This window comes from Urocitellus parryii, chromosome 9 (assembly GCF_045843805.1).
Source record: "Urocitellus parryii isolate mUroPar1 chromosome 9, mUroPar1.hap1, whole genome shotgun sequence".
Lineage (NCBI taxonomy): Eukaryota > Metazoa > Chordata > Mammalia > Rodentia > Sciuridae > Urocitellus > Urocitellus parryii.
In genome coordinates, this window is record NC_135539.1 from 129750605 (window position 1) to 129775987 (window position 25383).

The 25383-nt window shown below is 38.9% G+C and overlaps 1 protein-coding gene across 1 annotated transcript in view; it reads right to left on the reverse strand.

The window, feature by feature from the left end:
* Hmcn1 (hemicentin 1) overlaps positions 1 to 24726 on the reverse strand; it is a 392095-nt gene extending 367369 nt beyond the window's left edge. The window contains exon 1 of the mRNA XM_026392850.2: positions 24459 to 24726. Coding sequence (XP_026248635.2) covers positions 24459 to 24726 — 268 coding nt within the window. The remainder of the gene's footprint in view (positions 1 to 24458) is intronic.
* Between the last annotated feature and the right edge of the window lie 657 nt (positions 24727 to 25383).

Below are 25383 nucleotides of genomic sequence, written 5' to 3' on the forward strand. Positions count from 1 at the left end.
CAATCCATACACAATAGACTCCATTTCTCCGGGCTCAAGGTTAGGCTGAACATCATGGCAGAAGAGTGTGGCAGAGGGAAGCAGCTCCCATGATGATCAGGAAACAGAAGCTTCACTCTCCAGATACAAAATATATACCCCATAGAGAAAGACATTATTATCCTATATACATGTATGATTACACTATTAGAGCGACTCTGCACCATGTTCAGCCAGAGGAATGAGAAGTTGTGCTCCATTTGTGTACAATGTGTCAAAATGCTTTCTACTGTAAAATAAATACATATAGGTGTGTATATAAATATATCATAGCCACGCCCCCAATGAACCACTTTTTACAGCCACAACCCACCTGCCTCTAGTTACCCCAAATTAATCCCATCAGAAATTCATTCACTAATTAGGTTAAAGCTATAACCCAATCATTCCTCCTCCAAATCTTCTTTCATCATCTCACATCTGAGCATTTAGGAAACATCTCACATCCAAACTATAACAGAAGATTAACATCTGGTTCCCGGGTTCTAGAACATATTTTTTATTTCCTATCTGAACAAATGATTTGCACAACTACATACAGGCATTCCACACAATGTGACGGTCTTATATAATTTCAACTTTAATTATAAAGAATGTTATCATTTTTATAGTATATAAAATAGAGCATGAATAATTGGACAAAGAAAACCCAGTATGAGTGACTTTAGGTGATTTACATAATCTCACAGAACCTTACCTTTCTCATCTGTAAAATGGGGATACCTGCACCTAGCCAAAACCATGAGACTCAAATAAGATAACACACATGAGCCCTTGGCACAGTATTTGTTTCTAAGAAATGTGTTTCTTTCCTTTGCTTCTACAATACATAATAGATGATGGAGCCCGTTTTAAAACATAATGCTGCTCTTTATTTGTACTAGGCATTTTAGGAAAAGTGACTGACATTTCTGGAATAAGAAAGGGGAAAGAATACCAGTAAAGGATATCATTTTAGATAACATCTTTGTTATGTCTCTACCTTCAGCTTGATTATTTTGATCCTCTCTCAAGTAGATCCTTTCAGCAACCAAATCCTTACTTTTGGAGTCGGCCTTTGTTTCTCTCCAATTCCTGCCAGCCCTTGACCCCCAACCTCACCCCGGTTATTCTCCTGAGGCCTAAGCTTATGCTTGTGGTTGGCAGCCCGTTTCTGGCTGCCAGTGCTGTTCTGTGGCGTCTGCTTCACACTCACCGTGTGCCTCTGTGCCTTTGCCCCCACATCGGAGATGAGTTCCCTCACATTTTGCTGCAGAAAATGAAGTCTCTCCAGGAAGGATCAATTTGCCAGTGTCTCTAAGTTTGGGGGTCTAAGCACTCCTGGGATCAGTGGTGTCCTTCTCCAGAACACCTCACCCCGAGGACAGATCTCCTCTGCTCCCTTCACACCCCTGACCCCATTCTTTAACCTTTGGGCTCTGACAACTGAGTATAAATAAAAGCACCATTAGCCCAGGGAGAAAGCTCTGTGATTGGAGGAAGACAAGAAGGATGGACAATAACATCAGACACAAGAACAAAAATTGCTTTATAAGCCTAAAACTTTTGCAGAAACATCTTCAGTATTAAAATACCTGAATCAACCATGTGATCTTACTCAACATCTAAATCTGTAAACCAAAAGCCTTCAATTTAGTCTCCTAAGCGGTTTTCTTCTTTTAAGATCCAAGACCAGTGCTGAAACGAGTTCATTCACTAATTACACATCTATGGTCATATTGCTGAAATCCATCTGTCCCGTCTCACTGGCCTCTCAGTCCGACTTCGCCACTAAGAGGAGTAAATTTCCTTCTCTTCTGATTGGTCCATTGATAGACTGAAAGCCTATCTACTTCTGGATTCCCCACTTTTCTTCTTTATTAGGAACCATGATTATGGAAGCTAAAGTTTCAAGATTAGCCACCAGTAACACAAGCGCCAATTACAGTCACTTTAGGTATAGCAGTCTCCAAGCAAAAGCACGCTACAGGTATCCAGAAGAGTGCACTCAAATACACTCCATCTATAAAGTCCCACATGATCTCTGCAAACCTTTTTCCTGCTGAAGCTAGAACTTCATTGAAACAAATGATTATAGTTCATAACTACAACAACAACAGAAAAAGTACAGGGAGATCTTAAAACTTAGCAAGGTAGCCCCTTTTGAAAAGTTATGTCAAAGTTACCCCTTTCCACACAGGAGTGAAATATAGGGTAGAGTTTAAGCCACAAAGGAAATCATTGTTCTACAATACTCTTTGCCTCTTTTTTCTCTAGTGTGCAAATCACCCAAACTATTCTACATGGAAATTCTTCTGGCCCCCCTGCAAGTGGTAAAGCTGAATGCCAACTGAAAGCCTGTAAAATACAGTCACAGGCCAGGAAATTATTCCCTGGATGTGGTCAATTTTAAAGGGAGATAACCACAATGTAAGACAGGGCTTCATATTTAGCACTGTTCTTCCTCTCAGGATAAAACACTTCCATGTATCATTTTTTTTTAGCAATTAATTATACTGACATTAATTGACATTAATTTTTAAATCTTAAGCAATTAGTGTTAATTTAGAAATTACAGTCAGAGATCATGGTTAAATTATTCCAAAATTCTCTTCTGCACCAAAAGCATCCACCTTCCATACCACCAAAATGGTTTACTGTCCAGACAAGGCACAGTGGTCATTTAGCCATGTTTTTTATTCCCTTCTGTATGATAAATTTACTTTTATATAGTATCTACTTCCTAAGCCCTAAAATGGTTTACCAGTCTAGATAAAGTGTCATTTCACCCATGTTTCACGTGCTTTATTTATCCAAACCTTTGATGGAGAAATTAATAGGCAATGAAGGTACCAGTAAATAGGCACCAATAAAAACAGGCAGTGAAGGAGTTGGCCAGGATTCCACTGTCACATCACATGAAGTTAGTAGGCCCTTGCGGGAGAGGGTATTGATTCTAAATACAGGAAAACTAAAGAAGAATGTGACCAGGAAAATGAGAAAGATAGGTAAGGTCTCAGGAGAGAGGTGCCTGACAATAAGATCACATGTCTGAACATCTTCAGCAAACCCACTTTGGGCCCAGAAGAAGTTCATACATCATCCAACGAAAACAGCTCCACCAGGCCCCCTTGAGCTGTAACATGGCTCTCCACCTTCACCACCTCCTGCTTGCCTTTGAGTCTCAAATACACCAATTCCACCACTCAGTGCTGCGGTGAAAATGTAAGGGAGAAGACGGCATTCTCAAGTGTTTATAATCACAGCCACAACAGGCTTACGTCAAGTTACATAGACATGTGTACATTTCTCTCCTTGTGTAGCTACAGCCTTTAGAAATGTGTAATTCACGTTATTAAGCCCCCAACCATGGCCTCCAGTAGCATTTCTGTTCCACCTGCTAATACAACTCCAAGGAGCACTGTGGAGAAGCCCGAAGCTATGCCTTTGGGAGCAGGAACACCCATGTTTGAACCCCATCTCCACCCTTTCCAGAGGTCTTAGACCAGCTACTTCTCTAATCTTCATCTATAAAATGACAGAAATGACAGTGACTTCTTAAATTTAAGCTGATTTGTTAAAAAAAAAACTACACAAAAATGTCTAGCATATTTGGGTTCTCTATTGAGTCAAAAATTTTTAAAGAAAAAACAAAAAGGAGGAAGAAGGGGAAGAGTAGGCAGAAGAAAAAGATTGAGGTGGAATAAAAAAATGAGGAAGAGAAGGATCAAGTAATGGAAGGGTTTTTGAATCATAAATATCAAGTATGGAAAAACGTAACCCTCTGGCTTCAAAAGTCCATTGGCCATAAAATTAAATTTTTTTTGAAAACAAGTCATAATTTGGTGGCTTTCTTGAGGTGCTCTGTATAAATAAAGAATGAATACATTTTACAAATTTAACAGAGCCAAGAAAACAACATAGGCACATTGAGAATAGAGATCTTCAAAGGCAACAAAACAATTGTAGGCACAGTCCCGGAGAAGAGAGATCTTCCAACAAGCCCAGTTATAGTCTAAATACCATAATTGTCGCTGGGGTTCAGAAGTGGCAATGAGCCGTGGAATCCTTTTCAGTTATGGCCTCTTCATCTGTACTTTAAACCAGGGTGATTTTTATAGTGTGTAACTTGATCTAATCAATTCAACCAATTTTTATTGAATACTTGCCCTCCAATCCTTCGGCCAGCACCCAATAGTCTAGCAGAAGACACTTAAGAATACACATCAACAACTCAAATGCAAGGAACATAATATAGTTAAGCAATGCAAACTGAATGTAACAGGGACTCCAAGAAAGGAGAAATTACCTAAAGTTCAAGTGCTCTAAAAAACTTCATACGGAAAATAATTTTCGCTCATTTATTCATCCAGGCATTGATTTTGGCATTTACCCATTTACCAGACACTATTTAAAGAGTTAGAAATATGAAATTTATACTCTAGGGGGAGGAAAATAAGAAGCATAGACGTTTATTCCCCTGTGATACTCATCTTAGATATTTTCAATTATTTTTGAATAAATCAAAATAGGGTAATCTGATGGAGAGCAATTTCTGGCAGGAGGAGGCGAGTTCAGATAAAGTGGTCAAGAAAGATCTCTTTGAAGTTTGAGCATTGGAACCAAGACCTGAAAAGATTCTTGGCAGGAAGAATAAGGCCAAGTGCAAGGTCTTGAAGTGAGAATGAACTGCACCTAACAGCTTTGAAAACAAGACTGGAAGATAACGAAGAGGGGAGGGTGGAAAGAAGGGGCAGGGAGAGGCACTCAGGTGACAGAACACGGAGGCCCTTGTTGGCCACAGGAAGGCACTTACACCGATTTAAAACACATGGGAATCTGTTGAAAGGCTTCCAATTCATAGGTGATGTGATTTTAAGAGCTAGGGGAAGGAAGACCAGCAGGGAAAGACTACTGCAGAAGTTAGAAATTATAATGAGTGGGTGACGGCAGTAGAGACTAAGGGACAGGGGCAGATTCAGAGCTTATCTTAGAATTAGAGCAAAATTTATTGACCGTGTGTGCGCACATGCACGTTTAAGCACTACAGTTTGACTTGACTGTTTATAGAGCATGGGTAGAAAAAGAAGGCAATCTAAGATGAGAAAACTGGAAAGGAATTCATTTTTGGTTACCTGCTGTGGCTAAGGACGTCTTCTACAGAAGACACTATTCTCACTCACTCCCGTCTTTCTAGGTTAAGTAAACTGCCTGAGGTCTCACTGAAAAAAAAACAATTTCAGGATCGGTTTTCTCCGACTCAAAGCCAGATCCTTTTTAACCTAGTACCTTTCTGGGAGCTATGAGAAAGGTGGGGGTAAGACATGACAGAAAGGAACGGACAGGAGCCTTTGGAGTTAGCAGACCAGATGTATAAAGGAGAACTGTAGAAAACCGAAATGGTTACAGCCTTAACATCCTCCTGTTCTTCCAGAGCTTCCCCCTTGGATGTCCTATAAAAACTTGGTCCACAGACTCTTTCCAGGACCCACCTCCTGAACCCATTCACACACTCTTACTGCCTTGCCCACTCTTCATCTGCGAGTGCTTTCTGTCCATCTTGGATCTGACACTCTAGAAGGGTCTAGGCTTTCTGAAGCTGCCACATTACCAACAGAATGGGCTCCTCCTTTGCTCCACTCATGTGTCTTCGCTTCACTCCCATTTCCTGCTCCCTGAAGCCTCAACCAGTCCCAGAAAATGGTGAGGCTTCCCAATCCCTCTGATCCCTTCAGATATAGACAGATGCTCCCGTCTGCCACAGACCTCAGTTCAGCCTGAGCTCCAGATGTGGTTTGGAGGACAGTTGGATCTCCTCAGCCAGCTAATGAGGTGATACTTGAGGCTTTTTGCTCTAAATTTCCCTGTCTCCTACAGGAATATTCCAGTAGCTCATGATGGTCTCACAGTGGCTAAGGAGTTCAGGAACCTCACCCCAGCGCTGTCCCCTGAAGCTTAGCAGCACCCTCCAGTGGAAAACCAGTGACAGACAGCCTTCCACACTCCGCCAATTGCCATGCCAGATGGGCTAGACATCTCTGAGCCATAACAAACAACTTTCTGGGAAGGCCTTAGGCCAAGCTGCCTACCCCACAAGTGTGACCTGTATCCATCCACAAGGGCACCTAGATTAAGAGGAGGCCTTGAATGAAGAAGGATATGACCATGTGGTAACAAAAATGCATAAATACACCAAGTAGATACTGCAGTTTTCTATGGACACATCATAGCTTTCCACATTGAAAAGACAGAACAAAGTACAAGGACAAAAACACAGCTTTTAATGGGTTTCCCTTAGTAGGAAAATAAACAAGAATGATTAGAAATAGACTGAACCACAGTAATTTAGAAATAACAGACAGCACTCAATATGGTCCGACCCTATGATAAACATTTTATATATTAATTTAAATCTGAAAAGCCCCTATAAGAAGTTACTATCAATATTCATATTTTAGAGATGAAGAAATAAAAGAGGTTGTGACAATTTGACAGGGTCAGTAAATAGTCAAGCCACAATTAAAACCCAGGCAGTGCACTCCAGAATCTATTTCTTAACAATTGTTATATCAACTCTCTGTATAATATAATTTGCAACTGGATCTCAAATATAAAGTTTTTTTAAAAAATCCACCAAATAGAGAATATTCATTCTTTTTGAACAGACTCAAAATATTTAGAAAATACCAATTAACCAATTTGGTTTGCCAAAGAAGTCTCAGTAATTTTTTAAAGATTATAAACTTATAAATATTTGAAAAAACATTTTTTTCTATATAATGTTCATTGAAATAGTGACTCAGTTAAAGTTAAAAGCCTTTAAATATTTGTATTATAAATAAGGAAGGAATGATGCTGTGTCCGTGGAAAACTAAAAAATATTAAAATTCTCTCTAAAAAAATAAAAATATAAATAAGGAAAGTAAAAATAAATAATTAAATTTAGAAGTTAGAAGAGGAACAACAAAACTAAAGATAGTAAAAGCTAAAAATAATAGAGCCATAAATCTAAAATATAGAAAACAAAAAAAAATAGGAATAAACAAAATCACATGCAGTTCCCTTGAAATAGAAAAGCTAACCTAAACTGATCATGAGACAAAAAGGTACAAGTAAATAATATTGTAAATGAAAACTGAACCACTGATGTAAACATACTAGGGTTAAACTTTCCTCATGCTATTTTTATCATCATTGCAATTTCAAAGGGAAAAATATTAATTTAACCATCACATATATGATGATTAATTTGAGTTATTCAAAGTTCGTTTTTTTCAGATTAAAGATATTATATACACCTAGCTTGCTAAGAGTTCTTTGTTCTCTTATATAAAATTACATCAAATACTGCATATGCAACTACTGAGATGATCATATGATCTCTCTCCTTTATCCATATTTTTATTTTCCAGTTTTAAACTAATCTTTTTATTCTCTAGATAAAAACAACCTGGTCATTACACATGCTCCTTTTTACTTATCATGGATTGGTTTATTAATACTCACTTGGGAATTTTTGCATCTAGGTTTATAAAGGAAAATGATCTAGTCTATTCATTTTTTATAGTATGCTTTGGCACCAGGATTATGCTAGCTTCATGAATAGTATTGGGGGTTTTTTTTCTATTGTCAAGAAGGAGTTGTGTAAAATTATGATTATGTTTCCCTGAATACTTGGTAATGCATTCCTGAGAAATCATCTGGTCCTGGAGCTTTCTTTGTAGGCAGATATTTTACTTTGTAGAAGTTATTTTTTTTTAAATGGAAGAAATTTAAATATGGCAAAAGACCAGAGGTGAGGACAGGAGTGAGATGTGAGGAGTGACTTTCAGTTACGTGACAGATGAGATTGACATGGAAGGCTCTCCTCCCACAAAATGGAAATACTGGATAAAACATGAAATTTTCTTTGTAATAAATAGCTAAGCTTTATGGTAAGAATAAAGGAAAATCTCCCAGATGCCAGAAATAAAAAGGAACTCAAGCCAGAAATAAACTTAAATTGTCACCATGGCAGCACAAAACTCCCTATATAAGATTTGGCTATTAAGATTTTAATATCCATGTGGGTAAAATTTTATGGCATCAGAAGTTTTTTTTTTTTTTTTTTTTTTTTTTTGGATCAGAGAGCTACTATATAGTACCCTTTTTAAAACAGAGCCATATCAGTAAAATAGGGATAAGGAAAAATTCCCCCCACTAAACCAGAAAATTGGCAAGAAAGCTTGTTATCTGTCCAGGTCTATAAATAAGGGGGAAAGTCTCCTGAGAAAAACCGAAATCCTATACTAGCTGTATAGTGCAAGAATCCAAAACCCAAAAAAATTAACTCACAAACTATTTTTAGAATTCCACAAGAGCTAGTACAAACTCCTGATAAAACACTCCTCTGTACAGACAGGTAGTCCAGTACACAATCTAAGATACACTGGACTCCCTGCAAAAAATAAATTCACAGTCAACAATTATCAACCACACAAGGAAACAAACCACCATGAGGGAGAGTCAGCAGATCAAATCATTGGAAGAATTTGCACCTCAATAAGTAGCAGAAATAACAGAACATGATAGAATCTAATATTGAAGAGCATATAATAAAATATAAAGCAGTGAAATTGGAGAAGGAACCAAATGAAACTTCTGAAAATAAAAATTACTGTCATTGAGATTAAAAATTCAATGGATGTTTTAAAGAGCAGATTGGACAGAACTAAAGACAAGGATATAAAAAAATCGAGGAAATGAGTCAGAATGTAGCAAAGAGGAAAAAGAAAAAATAAGGAAATAACAATATGAAAGAAAGGTAAAGGTTTGGAGTATAAAGTGAAAAGATAAAAACAGAATTTTATGAAAGGGAAATTACAGAGAATGGGGAAAGAAAATTTAAAATATAAGAATTATCTAGATTTAATAAAAACTGAAGTCCTGAAGTTGGTGAAGCAAATCAGGCTCCAACCAAGAAAAACAAAATCAAGTCCATGTTTAGTTACTAAATAAAAAACTTCCAGAGCAGGAGGAGGAAGAGACAATCTTAAAATCATCGCAGAGAAAACACAGGCTATCTAAAAGGGAACAACAGTTGTTGACGAGAAGTCTTCTCATAACCTAACAAAAGAAGTCAGAAAACAACAAAATTAATATCTTCAATGGGTTAATTTAGATACAGAATTCTATACTTAACTATTAATCAAGAATTAAGAAAATCATTATACACACACTAGAATGGTCAAAATTTAAAAGACTGAGAACACATTATCATGTATAATAATAAAATAGTTTTTAAAAAATAAAATACATTTTTTTAAAAAAAGACACAATACCAAGTCTTGGTGAGTATTTGGAGCAACTAGATAAATATAGTTGTAATTATAATGCACCAATAAATAGTTTTTTAAAAAGATACCAAGTCTTGGTAAATATTTGGAGCAACTAGAACCCTTTGGGACATTGCTGATCAGACTGCTAAGCCATTTTGGAAAACGATTTGACACTTTCCTATAAACATTCATTTATAATGTACTCAGAAATGAAAAGATGTGTCCAAGGAAGACTTATACATGAATGTTCATAGTAACTTCATTCATAATAGCTGAAAACTGGAAACAATACAAACATTGCTACAGCAAGTAAGTACATAAATAAGTTGTGACTACTGAATACCATCCAGTGGTAAAAAGGAACTACCGGTATGTGTAACAAGAGGGATGAATCTGAAAGAAATGATGCCAAATGAAAGAAGCCAGATGCAAAAGCTAGGCAAGGTGAGGGGTGAGGCAGTAGGGTGAAGGACTGACTATCAAGGGGCTGGAGAAAACTTAACTTTACAAAATTGATTTTTTTTTTTTGGTACCAGGAATTGAACCCAGGGGCACTTAAGCACTGAGCCACATCCCCAGCCCTTTTAGCTTTTTATTTGGGGACAGGTGTCACTAAGTTGCTCAGGGCCTCCCTTGCTAAGTTGCTGAGGACTGAACTTGGGATCTTCCATATCAACCTCCCAAGTCATTGGAATTACAGGTGGATACCACCATGCCTGGCTAAAAATGTTGTGTATCTTGATTGTGGTGTTGGTTACACAATTATACACATTTGTCAAAAGTCATCAAATTATCCACTTACAATTTGAGAGCTTTGTTTTTCTTGCATGTAAATTATCATAAAAAGATGATCTGTGAGATATCTAATTAATATTTATGTTCATTAAAGTACTTACATGCTAAGTGACACCACTTTTTTAAAAAAGAATTAAAGTACAATACATAGATTCTCAAAGACCAAATGAAGTTCCTACTTACACACTATGCCTAAAAAAAACTATTTAAAAATATAAAGAAAAGTCCAACACGGAGGAGTGGGAAACTAGAAGCAAATGAGTAAGGATCAGTAAACAAGTCCAATCTAAACAAACACTTATTATTTAACAAAATGTCTAACCTGGGTGCGTCTAAAAACAAGTGGGGACTGGAGTTGTGGCTCAGTGGTACAGCGTTTGCCTGGCATGCATGAGATCCTGGGTTCGATCCTCAGCACCGCATATAAATAAATAAATACAATAAAAAATCCATTGACAACTAAAAAAAAAATTTTTAAAAAGTGGATCTAACATATCAGTTAACTATGCTATAGAGAGCAGAAGGAAGATGATCCATCATATACCCCAAGACTCATATTACGCAGACACATGGAAACTGCAGTTAACTTTAAGTCAACCAAATTAAAGGTAATCACACAAGGGGCTGGGGAGAGAATGTAAAGAGAAGTCAAGAGGAAGAAAAAGAGGGGGAAAGGATCAATAAAAATCAGTTAATGGAAAACACAAAATAAGATCATAGAAATAAGCCCAAATATATAAATAATCACAATAAAGGAATGGGATTAAACTAACAATAAAAAAATAGTTGGAAAATATTATGAGAAAAGCAAACAAATTTGGAATAGCATTTTTAATACCAAGTAAAACAGTTTTAAAGGCAAAAAATAGTATTAGCGATAAAGATGGCCACATATTTAACAATAAAATAATGCACTAGGAAGATAAAACAGTCCTGAGCCAGTATATACCTACCAACTTGGCCTTGCACATAAAATAGACTTGAGTTACAAGGAAAAATTAGCAAAACCAAACCTACAATGGGAAATTTTTAATACAACTTATTTAAAAACTGATGGGTCAATCAAACAATAATGAAGAGAAATATGCTTGTGCTACATAAGAAATTTGAGCTCATGGACATATATAAAACTCAACATGCAAAAATTAGAGTTTTTTCCCAAGTAAATATGGCATTTAGAAAAATTCATTTTCCTTTAAAAAATATGTATTGAGCACCCTCTGCATGCCAGGGAACCTTCTATATGAGGTTCTGGGGAAATACAGTCATGAAAACTAAGCCTCTGCCCTCATGGAGTCTGTTTAGTGGAGAAGGTAGAACTTGGATTGATAGATTCAAGCATCTCTAACGTCAAGCAGTAGGGAATTATACAAAGAAAAATAAAGCAGGGTAATAGGACGGTCATGTGGGGAACTAGGCTAGACTGGCTGTGAGAGAAGGACGGAACTTGGGCCCTGCTCTCTGAGGAGGTGACTGAGCCAAGAGCCTTATGAAGTGAAGGCAGAAGCCATGCAAGGATCTGGGGTCAGAGGGGCCAGCAAGGGTAGTGGCTCTGTAGAGGGAGTCTGCCTGGCAAGTAAGAAACTACAGAAGCCAATAAACTAAAGGTGGAATGAGTGAGATGTCAGAAAGGGGCACTGATAACCTGCCTTTCACTTTTTTTTTTTTTTTTTTTTTGGTGGTGGTGGGGCAGGGGAGGTACCAGGCATTGAACTCAGTGGCACTCAACCACTGAGCCACATCCCCAGGCCTATTATGTATTTTATTTAGAGACAGAATCTCATCGAGTTGCTTAGCACCTCACTTTTTGCTGAGGCTGGCTTTGAACTCATGATCCTCCTGCCTCAGCCTCCAGAGCCACTGGAATTACAGGCATGGGCCATGCGCCCAGCTCTGCCTTTCACTTTTAAAGGATGCTTCAGACAGCTCTGAAGAGAGTATCAGGGAGACCAGTTAGTGACTTGAGCTGGTGCAGTAGGGTTAGAAGGGGATGAGTTTGAGCCAAATTAAAAATTATCTTGAAAGTAAAACCAAAAGATTTTGTGGAGGGATTGGATGGACTTTGGGGGGTATGAAAGAAAGAAGTCCAGGATGACTCCAAGCATTTTAACCAAACAACAGAGAAAATGATGGCCCTGTACAGAGATGAAGAACGCTGGAGGAGACACTGAGAGAAAGAAGGAGGTGATAAATGTGAGCATCAGATGCCCCGCAGAGACTCAAGCCAGGAGAAGGTTGGTGCTGCCCACTGCTGTGTGGGTATTGCCTCTCTGGGCTCTCTGGGTATTTCCCAATGAAATTTCCCAAAACTGTCATGGAAAAAAAAACAGTCCAACTGCTTCATCACAGATCTAACTGCCCTCAAGAATTCTACCCACCTAACAGACCTTTCCAAGCAAAAGTAAGTGAATGTTTAGTGAATGCCAGTTACACCAAGTCCTTTCGCAAACACAGTCTCATTTAAACAGGAGTATCTCCCTTCATGGAAAGAGTTTTAAGTGGTGGGTTAGATGATTGGGCACGTCCATTCTCAACTCCACTTCCAGTGGCATCAAACTGGTCATTTGAAATGGCGATGAGGGAGCAGGGACACAATGGAAATTGGCAAATGCTACCAACAGAACGTGGTGTCCCCCTCTTCCCATCCCCAGGCCCACAGCCAGTGACGGAACAGTTAATTTGGCACACACCACTGATTCTATCCTGTTTTAGTCCACTTTATTTTTTCTCCCTGCTGTGACTAAAAGACCCAACCAGAACAACTTTAGAGGAGGGAAAGTTTATTTGGGGGCTCACGGTTTTAGAAGTCTCATTCTAGAGACAGCAGACTCCATTCCCTGGAACTCAAGGTGAGGCTGAACATGATGGCAGAAGAGTGTGGCAGAGGGAAGCAGCTCACATGATGACCAGAAAGCAGAGAGAAAAACTACAGAAGCCAATAAACTAAAGATAAAATGAGTGAGATGTCAGAAAGATCTCTCTCCAGATACAAAGTATATATCCCATAGCCACACCCGCAATCAGCCACTTCCTCCAGCCACATCCGACCTGCCTCCAGGTGCCACCAGATTAATCCCATCAGGGATTAAATAACTGATTAGGTTAAGTCTGTAACCCAATCATTTCTCCTCCAAACCTTCGTGCACTGTCTCTCATGTGAGCTTTTGGGAGACACCATATAAACTATAACATATCCTTATTTTATGCTGAGGTTTTAAGAGTCAAGGGACCTGCCATTTACAGAGCCAGGACACAGGTGTCTTGACCCTATATCAACAATTTCCCCTGTGGTGCATTCTTCATATTCTTCACTAAATGTTTTACACACATTTTCTCTTCGAATCCTACAACAACTCTATGAAGGAAATATAATCATTATTCTCTTTATGAAGTTTTAAGAAGTTAGTAACTTACTAATAATCAAATGTGGATCTATGTGATATTAGAATTCAGTCACTCAACACCTGTAACATCCCAACTCCACCAAATTTCATTCTGCCAAAATAAATCAAATTCAGTATTAATTTTCATCCTAATGCAGAAGTAATAAAGGGAGTGAAGTTATCAAAGGAACAGCAGGTACAATATTTTTTTAAAAGAATGTCCATATTAAAAAGAATGACATTTTTCCAATATTCCAGGAGAATTTCTTGGGAGAGGTGAAGTTGTGGGAGCTGTTTTCATTATAGATGAGGACGTGTCCTGAACAGAAGGGACATTCCAATTCAGGGTGTGGCTGGAAGAAAACTTCAAGGCGTAAGTGTGATGATCTGAGCAAGAAGGTGGAGCAAATGTGCACCTACGAAGAACAGGGAAGACCCTCTTGGGAACATGAAAACAATAGAAATGAGGTTTTCTGTGTGCTCTGGCAAAAGGCTTTGAAGTGAAAATAACAAACCAAACAAAAAGCAAAACAGATTTCACTTTGAATCTCCAAAATTGATATTCTAGATAGTACAACATCTTTTTAGAGTTTTATCCTCTCTTGCTTAATAATATATTTTCTTGACCTTTTATATATATATTATATATATTTTATACACACACACGTGTACACACACTGCATACATATATATAATAAGTAGCATCCCACATATTTATCTCCCATCACCCATGGGTCTCATTTAACTTCCCTGTCAGATCTTGGCAGGAGCAGCCAAGGTTGCCCAAAAGCACTCTGGGGCAGTGTGCCTTCCAGCCTGGGAACTTCAAGGAATCCCTCCCACCTGCTGGAAAACAGTGCTTAAACGAAAGTTCTCAGAGATGTGGTGCTAATGGAAAAATTCCTCCAATTAGTGTGTTTGAAGTTTCCAAGAAAGAAACCCCAGGTTACAAAAAGTCAAAATATTTTGAACTCACCCCGCAGAATTCCTAGCTCCTATATAATTTTCCCCATTTCATAATTAAATATCTCAACATACCCCCCAAAAAAAAGATCAAATAGAGCTTTAATAAATGTCATGATTTAAAAGTAAAAACCATAGGTTTTTTTAATGAAAATTATTTAACAGGCTTAAATAGCACTGCACACGTACTTAGTGTCTCACCCTATAATGACCACAGAGAACTCTCTACAATGGAATCACAGCTTGAAGTACATGAAACTCCTGGATGCAAACTTTTTTTTTTTTTTTAATCAGAATCAGAAAAACAGTCTCTCTTGTAAAAGAGTTTTGGTTCTTTAATGTTAATTGCCAAATTATCTGCTATGGGTTCAACTGTGTCCTCCAAAAATTCCTATGGTGAAAACTATCCCCTTGCACCTCAGAATGTGACTTATTTGGAAATAGGATCATTACAGATGTAATTAGTTAAAAAGAGGTGACACTAAAGTATGGTGGCCCACTAATCCAGTATAACTAGTGTCCTCACTGAAAAGGGAAATTTTGAGTAGACTACTGGGAGCCAGTGGAAACCACTGACAGATGGGATACAGTTGGAAAAAGTAGGTTACCCTTGGGAATCTCTCTTCCCTGGCCCCTCCACACCCCCCACACTTCCCAGATGCCATGAGAAGATCAGTTTTCTCCATCACACCTTTCTGCCATGATGTTCTCCTCACCTCATACCCAGAGCAATGGAACCAGTCAACCATGGACCGAAACCTCTGAAACCACGTATCAAAATAAACCTTACCTCCTCCAAGTTGTTTGTATCAGGTATTTTGGTTACAGCGACAAAAAGCTGATTAACACATTGGCTCAACAAAAATCCCAATCCTGGATTGAACCTGTGGTCAACTTCAGCAGTCACTCCCAGTGGTCAGGGCTTCTGGAGAAAACCACCCAGGTGGGCAGCACCCAGGCGTACAAATCCAGCAAGTGATTGGTAGCGTCAGACTCCCCACCCAGCATCACGTTCAGGAGCCTGTTTTTACCTACTGTGTTACATCTCATGAAAAAACATACTGTACTCATAAGCCCCATTTTCTTATCCATTTTTCAGCTTCTGCCACAGCCGCAATGAAACGGGGGATCTTTTTAGCTTACTACTGTTTAGCCTTTCTTTTCAGTAATCTTATAAATGGACAGATTGACAACTTACTTAAAACTAACAATTTTTTAAGATTTCTAAACACTGTTCATTCCTGTTCCCACTTTTATTTTCCTGGACTCTCCTTTCTAGAATCCTTTATGCACTTCCCTTCTTCCGTCTTAACTGTTTATATCCGCCATAGCTCTATCCTGTCTCTTTTCTCAGTCTACACACGCTCCTTGGATGATCTCATTTCTTCCAGTGGTTTTGACTGTCATCTATACAAGTTCCAAGTGGACAGAACAGCCACTTGGCGCTACTCTACTCACAGCTGGAAATGCCGAGGAGTGACACCTGGAGACAGGCCACCCAAACAGATCCACACAGGGAAACACTTTGATAAATTCACCATCATCCACCAGAATCTGGCTCCCAGACTTACAAACTAAGAAACTTGAACATGACATTGTTACAGTATTTTAAACAGCAGAGACTGACGTATACAACTGGTTTGCCAAAACATGAGTTACCAATAAGGAATATAACTGTCTGGTGAACCTGAGGTGTCATTCTGACCACAGCCTTCTCTCCCTATAAGGAAAGTCCATGAAGTTAAATTGTCAGAAGGCTGTTTAGTGAGGGTACAACCAGAAGGAGGACAGTTTATTGTAGGATGCTCATACATAATGAAATCATTGCATATTTATAAGGATAAACAGTCCATTGCCACAGTAGAATCCTGCTGATGGGTGGACAGGTTATTCAAGAGCAGAATAAATTAACACTTTAAACCCTTGTTATAACTTGGATGCATACTGCTCAAGTATGTCTGTAATTCTCCATTGCTGACCCACTTTTTTGGGGGGGGCGGGGTGATGTTTATTTTGGACAATATATAACTTACTTGCAAGAATCACTAGCCTAGGAGTAACATTGTATTAAATTTTGTATATTTCTTCTCTTTGATTATACGCTAATTTCTTATTTTAACCTCCAAAACATAATCATCTTTCTCTTTTTTCCATGTTCTTAAGACCAAATCCAGTCCACTGGACTTTCTCAATGACTCTAATCTATTCTCTTTTCCCTATGTCTGGATCTCCTAATATCTCCTCTCCGAGTTGTTGAGGTGGCCTCAGGTTTCATCTCCCAGAAAGACTTTCTTGCTCCAATTGAACCAAGAGAGATCTAAAATGAAAACCCAGTCACTTCATTCCTTGCTGATAATCCTTCCAAGTTCCTGATAGTTTGCAGGGGGAATCCAACTCCTTAAGTTTTGATTGAACTGCTTCCATTCATGCACACCCATCAAGTGTCAATCTAGACCATGCATTTTCCAGAAAACCTCTGCTGACTATCCCCACCTGGAATCAGGCGCTCTGGGCTCCCCCAGCACCCAGTGCTTCTTTCCACGATAAATGTATTGTGGTATATTACATTATCACTTCTCCTCTCCTTTTCACAGACTGTCAACTTCTTGAAGCTTTTAGTTGTCTTAGAATCAAGGGCTCCTCACATAGTCCTTGAGTGAATGAATCAATACCGGCTTCTCTTTGGGTTCTTATATCTTGCTGGTTTGCCACTTGTAAGGCAGTGGTCTGGGACTCAAGGGAATGGTGTAGCAAATACATTTCTCAAACATTCAGTGTATCACAATGGTGACATAGTTGAACTGGTTTGAATTGTCCTTTCCCTGTATGCTGATTAATGGCCAACTCATTAAGTAGATTTTTTTTTCTTCATCTTATTATGTAAATACTGTGCTACTTTCCTTGACAATGGGCTTCTCTCTTTCAATCTTTATACACAAATGTGAGTTATTAAATAAATTTGAGCAAAACCATTAAGTAGTACTTTTAAAGAACTTTCACATATATTGTTTTATTTAACCATGGTAGGGAGAGTCGATATTATTGCACCTTATACTTGACATGAAATCATTTTAAATTTCCTCCTATTCTCCATAGAGATTGTGATTATCAGAAAAAACAAAATCAAGGTTGAGAATTCCTGCAGACTTTCGAGAACCACCTATGGTGTGGGCATCAAAATCCTTGGAAATTATTATGCATCCCTTCCATTATTCAAGTTAAAATTGAAAAGAGGCAGTCTGCCTTACAGCATGCAGCTGACACATTCCAGATGAATATAAATCTCCCCTAAAATCACTATCCAAAAATCGGGCATTATCAGGATCACAATGATCTCCCATTGCATATTCAAGCCTGGTTGGGAGCTATATTATCACCAAAAAAGGCCCAACTAGAAAATTGTTATGTTTTCAGTTTTATTCTTCTGATTGTTGTGATTTAAATAGGAAATTGGACATGCCCAGCTGGGTGGCGCAGGCCTAATAATCCCAGCAACTCACAAGGCTGAGGCAGGAGGATCCCAAGTTCAAGGCCAGCCTGGGCAACTTTGAGACCCTATCTCAAAAATAAAAAGAGCTAGGGTTGTGGTTCAGTGGTAGACTGAGTACCTGGCATGCATGACATTCTGGTGATTCAATCCACAGTAACAAAAAAAAAAAAAAAAAAAAAAACGTAAACTAGGCTGGGGGATTAACACAGCAGTAGAGAACTTGCATAGCCTGCAGGAAGCCCTGGATTCAATCCCCAGCACGGCAAAAACAAACAATAAACAAAATCATTTGAAAAAAATAAACAAAGCCAAAATAAAATTAAAAGTCTGTTCCTCAATTTATAAATATACATATACAAACAGAAAATAAACTATCTTTATTCTGTGGGAGCTACAGAAGATGCTGTCAAAGAGGAAATATCCCTAACAAATTTTAAAAATATCCGATTTACCAAAATTGAGTCCGAGTCTTTATACTTTGGGAGAAAGTTTTTTGATTATGCATAGCAAAGTCTCTCTGTGTATCCACAGAAGACATCAAGTGACAGGATCCATTTTCTCAGGTCAAAATATTTTATCATCCTGAGAAACAGAAGTTATCATTGTCCAACCAAATCTCTTAAACTCTAATGCAGTTTTCCAGTTTGATTTCTCTTAGACCTAACAGACCAACCCTTTCTCATGAAAGCCCTTCTTCTAGGATGTGCTAGTGGCAAAGGGAGACTAACAGCTTCTTGGCCGTTTCCTATACATACTAAAACAGAAATCATTTCAATTCGAAGTTCAACTCATAAATGTGTATAAGTTTAAGATCTGCACGTGCAATATTTTCCTTAATAAAAAAATCTTTATATTCACTATGGTTTCAAGGGATTTTGCTGTTGCTCAGGAGAATACTCTTTAAAAAAAAAAAAAAAAAACTTATTAAAAAAGTCCTGGAGTGTTTTCTTAACACTATGTAGGTCCTGGCAAACCATACAAAGTCATTGAGGGTTCTTGGGTTTTATTAAAAATAAAACTCAAACACAGACACATGCAATGCTGACATTTATCTCAATGAATTTCCTTGCTAATTTTGATGTGTTTTTTTTCCCCAATCAATTTCTTTTTAGAATATTATTACAAAATCATGGACTTTGATAATAGCCTAGCAATGTACTAATTTTATCAGTGGAAAAACAGTGGTCTGGCAAGGTTAAATGATTTGCTTAAATGACAAGAATAAGGAGAAGTACACAAGTTTTCCATTCCAAATTGGATGTTCTTTCTACTACATTCCATTTGCATTTTGAAAAATACTGGTTGAATAATTTATCAAAACTAGGTTCAATTTTAGCCTCATGAATAAAGCAACCATTCCAGTAGTTAGACACAGTAATATGGTTACAAATATTTTCAATTTCTCTTCTCCCATTTTCTTGAATTCCCTCCACTAGGGCTTTCATTACCAGCCCTCCGCTGGGGCTGCTCTTGTTAAGACATCAATGACTTCCATATTGCTAAATTGACTAACCAATTCCCAGTCCTCCTCCTAACTTCCCAATTAGTCCTTCCTTGAAACACTTTCTTCTCGTCTTCTGGGATAATGCATTCTTTTCCTGCCTCCCTAACTGTAATTTCCCTGGCTGCTCTGCCCGTTCATCCTCACCTCTCCTACCGCTAAGCTTGAGAGTGTCTAAGGGCTGGCTCCTCAAACCCTCTCTCTTTTCCACCAATAGTTGATTCATGGTCTCCTCTGGTCTGAAGGCCCTAAATGCCATCTACATGTATGCCTTGGGGTCCTAAATTTCTCTCTCACCCACACCTCTCCCCTTAAATTATAATCTCATATATCCAACTGACTTCTCCCATCTCCAATGGATATTAAAAGGCATCTCAAACTAAAACATTTTTAAAAATTAAACTCTCATTCCCCCCCCCCAACCATTCTGAAACCTACTTCTCCTTCTCCTTCTCCATCTCAGGATATGGTCATGTTGTGCTTCTATTCCCTCAAGACAAATTCTCAGGACCGGTCTTGACTTCCGTCTTTTCTTCACACCCCTCAATCAGTTCACATCAGACCCTTCTGGTTTCCCCCTTAAGATATGAACAAACTTCAACTATTTCTCAAAACGCCCACAGCTACCAACTTCCCGCACAGTCTACCATCCTCTTCTGCCTGAACTTAACAGAGAAGTCAACAGCCATCTGCTTATTCTCCATGTTTCTGCCCTGGCTTTGCTTTAGGCTAGTCTCCAACAACAGGATGATTATGTGGGTGCCCAAGTCAGATCATGTCGCTGCTCTGTTCAAAACCCTGGAGTGGCTCCCAACTCCCGCAGGATGCCGGTCAAGGCTACAGTGGCCCCATCATACGCCTGACCTCACCTCCTAACTCCTTGCTCTCACTCACTGCCTTGTGACATTCTGGGATTATGGTTGTTCTTTGAACATGTCATGATCCTCTTGCCAGGAGAGCTTTTCATCTGCCTATAACTGCCTTTTCTCAGATATCTTCATTGCTCCCTCTTGCACCTCCTTCAAGTCTTTGTTCCAATGTGATCTCATTTGGGAGTTTCCCCAACCACCATGTTTAAAATTCCAACACTCTCTCGATCCACCTCAAACTCCCCATAATGCTTTTTCTTTGTTTTCTCCATAGTGATTACCACCATCAAAACAAATCAGATGTATTGTAATTATTTTCTTTATTGCCTGTGTCCCTCTGTCTCCAACAAAATGCAAACTCCATGAGCACTTCAGCTATTGTCTGTTTTATTCCCTTTGGCATCCCCAGTGCCTAAAGCAATAAGTGGGTGAAAAACGAATGAATGAATGAATGAACAAATGAATGAAGGAATGCAAGCCAGGTAAGAAACCCCGAGAAGAAAGTAGAGACTTAACTTTACAGAAAGAAAAGTTCTTCTTTCTCAGTTAACTCCTCAAAACTCTCTCCCTCTGTCTGGTACCTACCTTAGAGAGAGGGTAAGTAAGAGACTGAGTGATAAAGGGAACTACAGTCAAGAAACACCATCAGCCCTCCCCAAATTGTGTTCTGAGGAAGACAAGACATTTGGAATGCTGAAAAAAATTAACCCAAAAGAATCCAAAAGTCTGATAACATGTTGGTGAGGATGTGAAGAAATTGAAACTCTCATACACTGTTGGTAAGAGTATTGCAGCCACTTTAGACAACAGTTTGGCAGCTCCTCAAACAAATAAACAGTTACCATGGCCTAGCAGTTCTACTTCCAGATACACACCCAAAAGAAATGGAAACACGTCCACACAGAAATTTGTACATGAATATTTATAGCAGCATTATTCATAATAAGTGGGAACAACTCAAATATCTATCTTGGACTAATAGATAAACAAAATATGATCTACTATACAATGGAATATCATTTGGCCATAAAAAGGAATCAAGTACTGACACAGGCTACAACATGAACAAACCTTGGAAGCCTTATGCTAAAGTAAAGAAGCCAGTCACGAAAAGACCACAGGTTACATGATTCTACTCATCAAAGTCCAAACAGGAAAATCTAGAGAGACAGAAAAGCAGATTAGTGGTTGCTTAGGGCTGGGCAGGGTTGATGGGAGGCTAGCAGGCTGATCACTAAAGGTATGAAAGGTATGAATTTCTTTCCGAGGTGATGAAAATGTTCTAAAAGTTGCACCAATCCATGAATGAGCAGAAATCACAGAATTGTAGGTGGTAAGTGGATGAATTGTATGGTAAGGGGATTACATCCACAAAAAAAAGTTACGAATTAATACATTAAATGTTAATAACTAATAAATAAATAAATAAATAAAAATACATTAAATGTGATTATGAGAACCTCATTACATTGAAATGTTGACTTCCTTTTCCTTGGCCCCTGGTCATCTCAGTCTCTCTCTCTGCTCCTCACAGGCTGATGGTGTTCCTGGTTCTCCACCAGGCCTCCCTGCACGCGCGTGCGTGTGTGCGTGTACACACACACACACACACACACACACACACACACCCTCCCTCCCTGGCTTTATCCCCTTGCTATTTAAGGTCAGACATTCTTCCTCCTCTGTGTTGCTCGTGTATTTTAAGTGTACCCCACCTACAAACACCCCACACTATAATGCAGAACTCCAAGGCCATCATCTGTGAAAGCCTAAAGTCTTGTCAAAAGCCTTAGACTACTTCCCAGAACTTCATTATTTTATCTAGCCAAATGTCACAGTATGTGCCAACAGCCTATAAGCACTGAAGCTCGTTACCATACCCATAATATTAAATTCTATACATTAATTAATTTCCATGTCAGTTGTATCACCCAACCATACAAATATGTTAGGAACAATGAAAAACTATATACAAAACAAAATATCACAAAACATCACAATGAGAAGGGAACTTGGTTCAAATCCAATTCTCCCACTTTAGCATTGAAGAAACAGATTCAAAATGTACATTGAGTTTTCTAATATCACTCAGTAAAACAGACAATCCCCGTCTATAGTCAAGGCCTTCCTGTCATTCCAACCTGATCACCAATGATAAGAGAATCAAAACTGAACAGCTACACACACACACACACACACACACACACACACAAAGAAAAAAATCATGCAAAGATAATCCAATTTACTAAAGTGAATACTAACTTAATGGTGAATAATGTTTTAACTTTATCTTCAAAAACATTTTAAATAGTGTTAGATAAGATAAACTCTTGATCACTCCCCTCTACTTTGAATCACAGTGGAAACAGAATCCATCATTTTGTTGAATTATCTATACAATCAATTTCATGAAGCCAATTTAAATAAATGATTTTCTCATATAACTTAATTCAAAAAGTTCTAGTTTATTAGTCATCGGTTATTAGCATGCCAAGTCTCCAACTTTGAACTGTGATTGCTAAACTATAGATCAACTATAGTGATGTGCAAACTTTCCCATTTGATGACAATAGGAGAAGAGCCCACAGCAATAGAATGTGTTATAAGAATTTTGCATAGCACTTTGAGAGCTCATGATAGTCCACTTTCTATTTATGACTTGAAGCAAATTTTGGATTTTGTTTCCTACAACATAATTTCGTAAGAGTTTTTTTTTTTTTTTTGAGAAAAGCAAATGATGATGTTATTTAGAGAAAACAGTTATTAGCCAACTTCAGATTCATCCCTGTTGAAGAAATGTATTTAAGTTATTCCAAAATAACAAAAGCCTAGAACTACATCATAATTGGTATCTTGACATTTCATAAATGGAAGAATCATAACAGTAAACACAGCAAATGACTATCAAATTCTTTATTCAAATATAAAAATCTTTAATATAGAAATTACTAAGATATGTGTATATCCCAGGAGAGTAGATGTTACTGTTTTCATCATTTAAATAACATGAAAATCCAAGAAAATTCTTTTGCTCTCTAAATATCTGCCAGTGCTTTTTAAATAGTTGAAATCTACCACATTCAATACCTAAAAATAATCTGAACTCATAAATGTTTGCCATATGCACAAAGAAAAGAATTTAAGATTGTCAACATCATGCTCTCACTGTGAAGAGGCTGTATCAAAGTCTTTCAGTGAAGTGACTTTCAAAAGCAGGAAAAATGTGGGAGAGCAGTGGGGGAGGACATTTAAGAAATTGGCTGTTCTGTTTCTTTAACTGGGCAGCTAATGAAACTCAGGTGGACACTAGAAAGCAAGCCCCAGGACTCCCCCTGTAATGTTACCCTCAGCAATGACAATGAGGGCTCCTATAAGCCTCACAGAGAGGTGCTACTTTAAAGAGAAACTGAAAAAAGTAAACAGGATCATATTGCAGTGGAGCAGCTGAAACTCATAGCTTTAGGGCACAAAATAAAGTTATTTTGCTTCAACTACCTTTAAAGAGCACAGGCATACCAAATTACATTTCTACTGCATGAGACATGGACATAATGTTTACACACATCCATGAATCTAACTAAATGACTTGGTGCAAAGATGAATAGGTGGAGTTAGAAAATGAATGGCTTCTCTTTTATTCTCATGTCTCCAGTTCCTCTAGAAGTTCTGACTTACAGGCTTCCTCATGTGGCACACATCAGGGTTTTTTTCCCTCCCTTATGCGAGAGTTGTTCAACCTGAATGTGCGCTCTTCACATTTAGTGAGCACTGCTGCTTGGTATCCACGGCCAAGGCTTCCTTGACAATTACACCTTCTGTAGCTTTAAAGTACAAACTCTGATTTGGATGTTGTAGCAGACTCTTGGTACTGGTTTTCCCAAGTCCACATTTCCAGGTTCAAGCTCCTTAAACTGGTCATGTACTCAATGGCTGAGACCTAAGGAGGAATTAGAGCGCAAACCCAGATGCAAGATGCAATTCTTTGTTACAAGTGTACTCAGACATATTTAAAAAAAAAAAAAAAAAAAGTGTTGAAACTTTCTAACAAAAAAACAATTTCATAGCAGAAGGAAAAATAAAATCATGAGACATACAAATATAAAAAATAAATATGTCCCTTACCTGGATCATGGAAAGGCACCAAAGCAAAGTTGAAGAGAGGTCTCTTAGGTCTTTTCAAAGACGTCTCCAAAATTTTGGAAGCCCCTTCAATGACCTGAACTAAGTCATCATACATGGAACCAGTCACATCAAATACAAAAGCCAAGGTGGAAGCCCCCTCGGGAATTTCCTCCTCCCTGACCTCCGACTGGGGGCTGGCATCCTGAGCTAGGGAAGAATACAGAAGAGCAAGCAGGAAAACTGTGTGGACAACTTCCCGGGAAATCATTTTTTTTTTTTTTCCTTTCCTGAGTGCCTAAGCCCTGGGCTTAGTCCTCCTCAACAACAGCAAAGATTTTCCTCCCAGAGAAACTCAGTCTCTTGCGATCGCTCAAGGAGCAAAAAAAAAAAAAAAAGTTTGGAGCCGAGAATCAGAAGGGGGCAGGCTCCAAACCCGACTCCCTCCGCCAGGGATGCAGCCGCTTTTGTCCCGACTTGGTGTCCTCCTGGGCGGCTATCTGCCGGCGGAGCCCCGGCGGCGTGCAACACGGTGCGGGCAGCGCACGGGGTCCATGCCCCGGGGGCAGCTCTGAGCCTGCGGCGCCCTCCAAGTCCCGCCGCCGCCGCTCCCTCGGCTGGGCCGGAGACGAGCTCCCCGCTCTGCACTGCTCCCGGCTCTCGGCGAGGAGGGGCAGCCCGGCGCGGCCTCGCCTCCTGATTGGCCAGTTGCCGCCCCCCGGCCGCCGCTCGGGAGCCCCCACCCTGGAGGGCGACTTTTCCCCCCACTGATTCTGGGGTCAATTCAGTACCCGGGGAGCGCTGGCAGCACCCACGCTGCTGCTAACCTACCAGAACCCCAGGGTGAACAATGGCTTTCGAGACCGTGTGGCAAAGACCCAGACTGAGGACACGGCACCAAGTAGCACAAAGGGAATTGTGTTTTTCT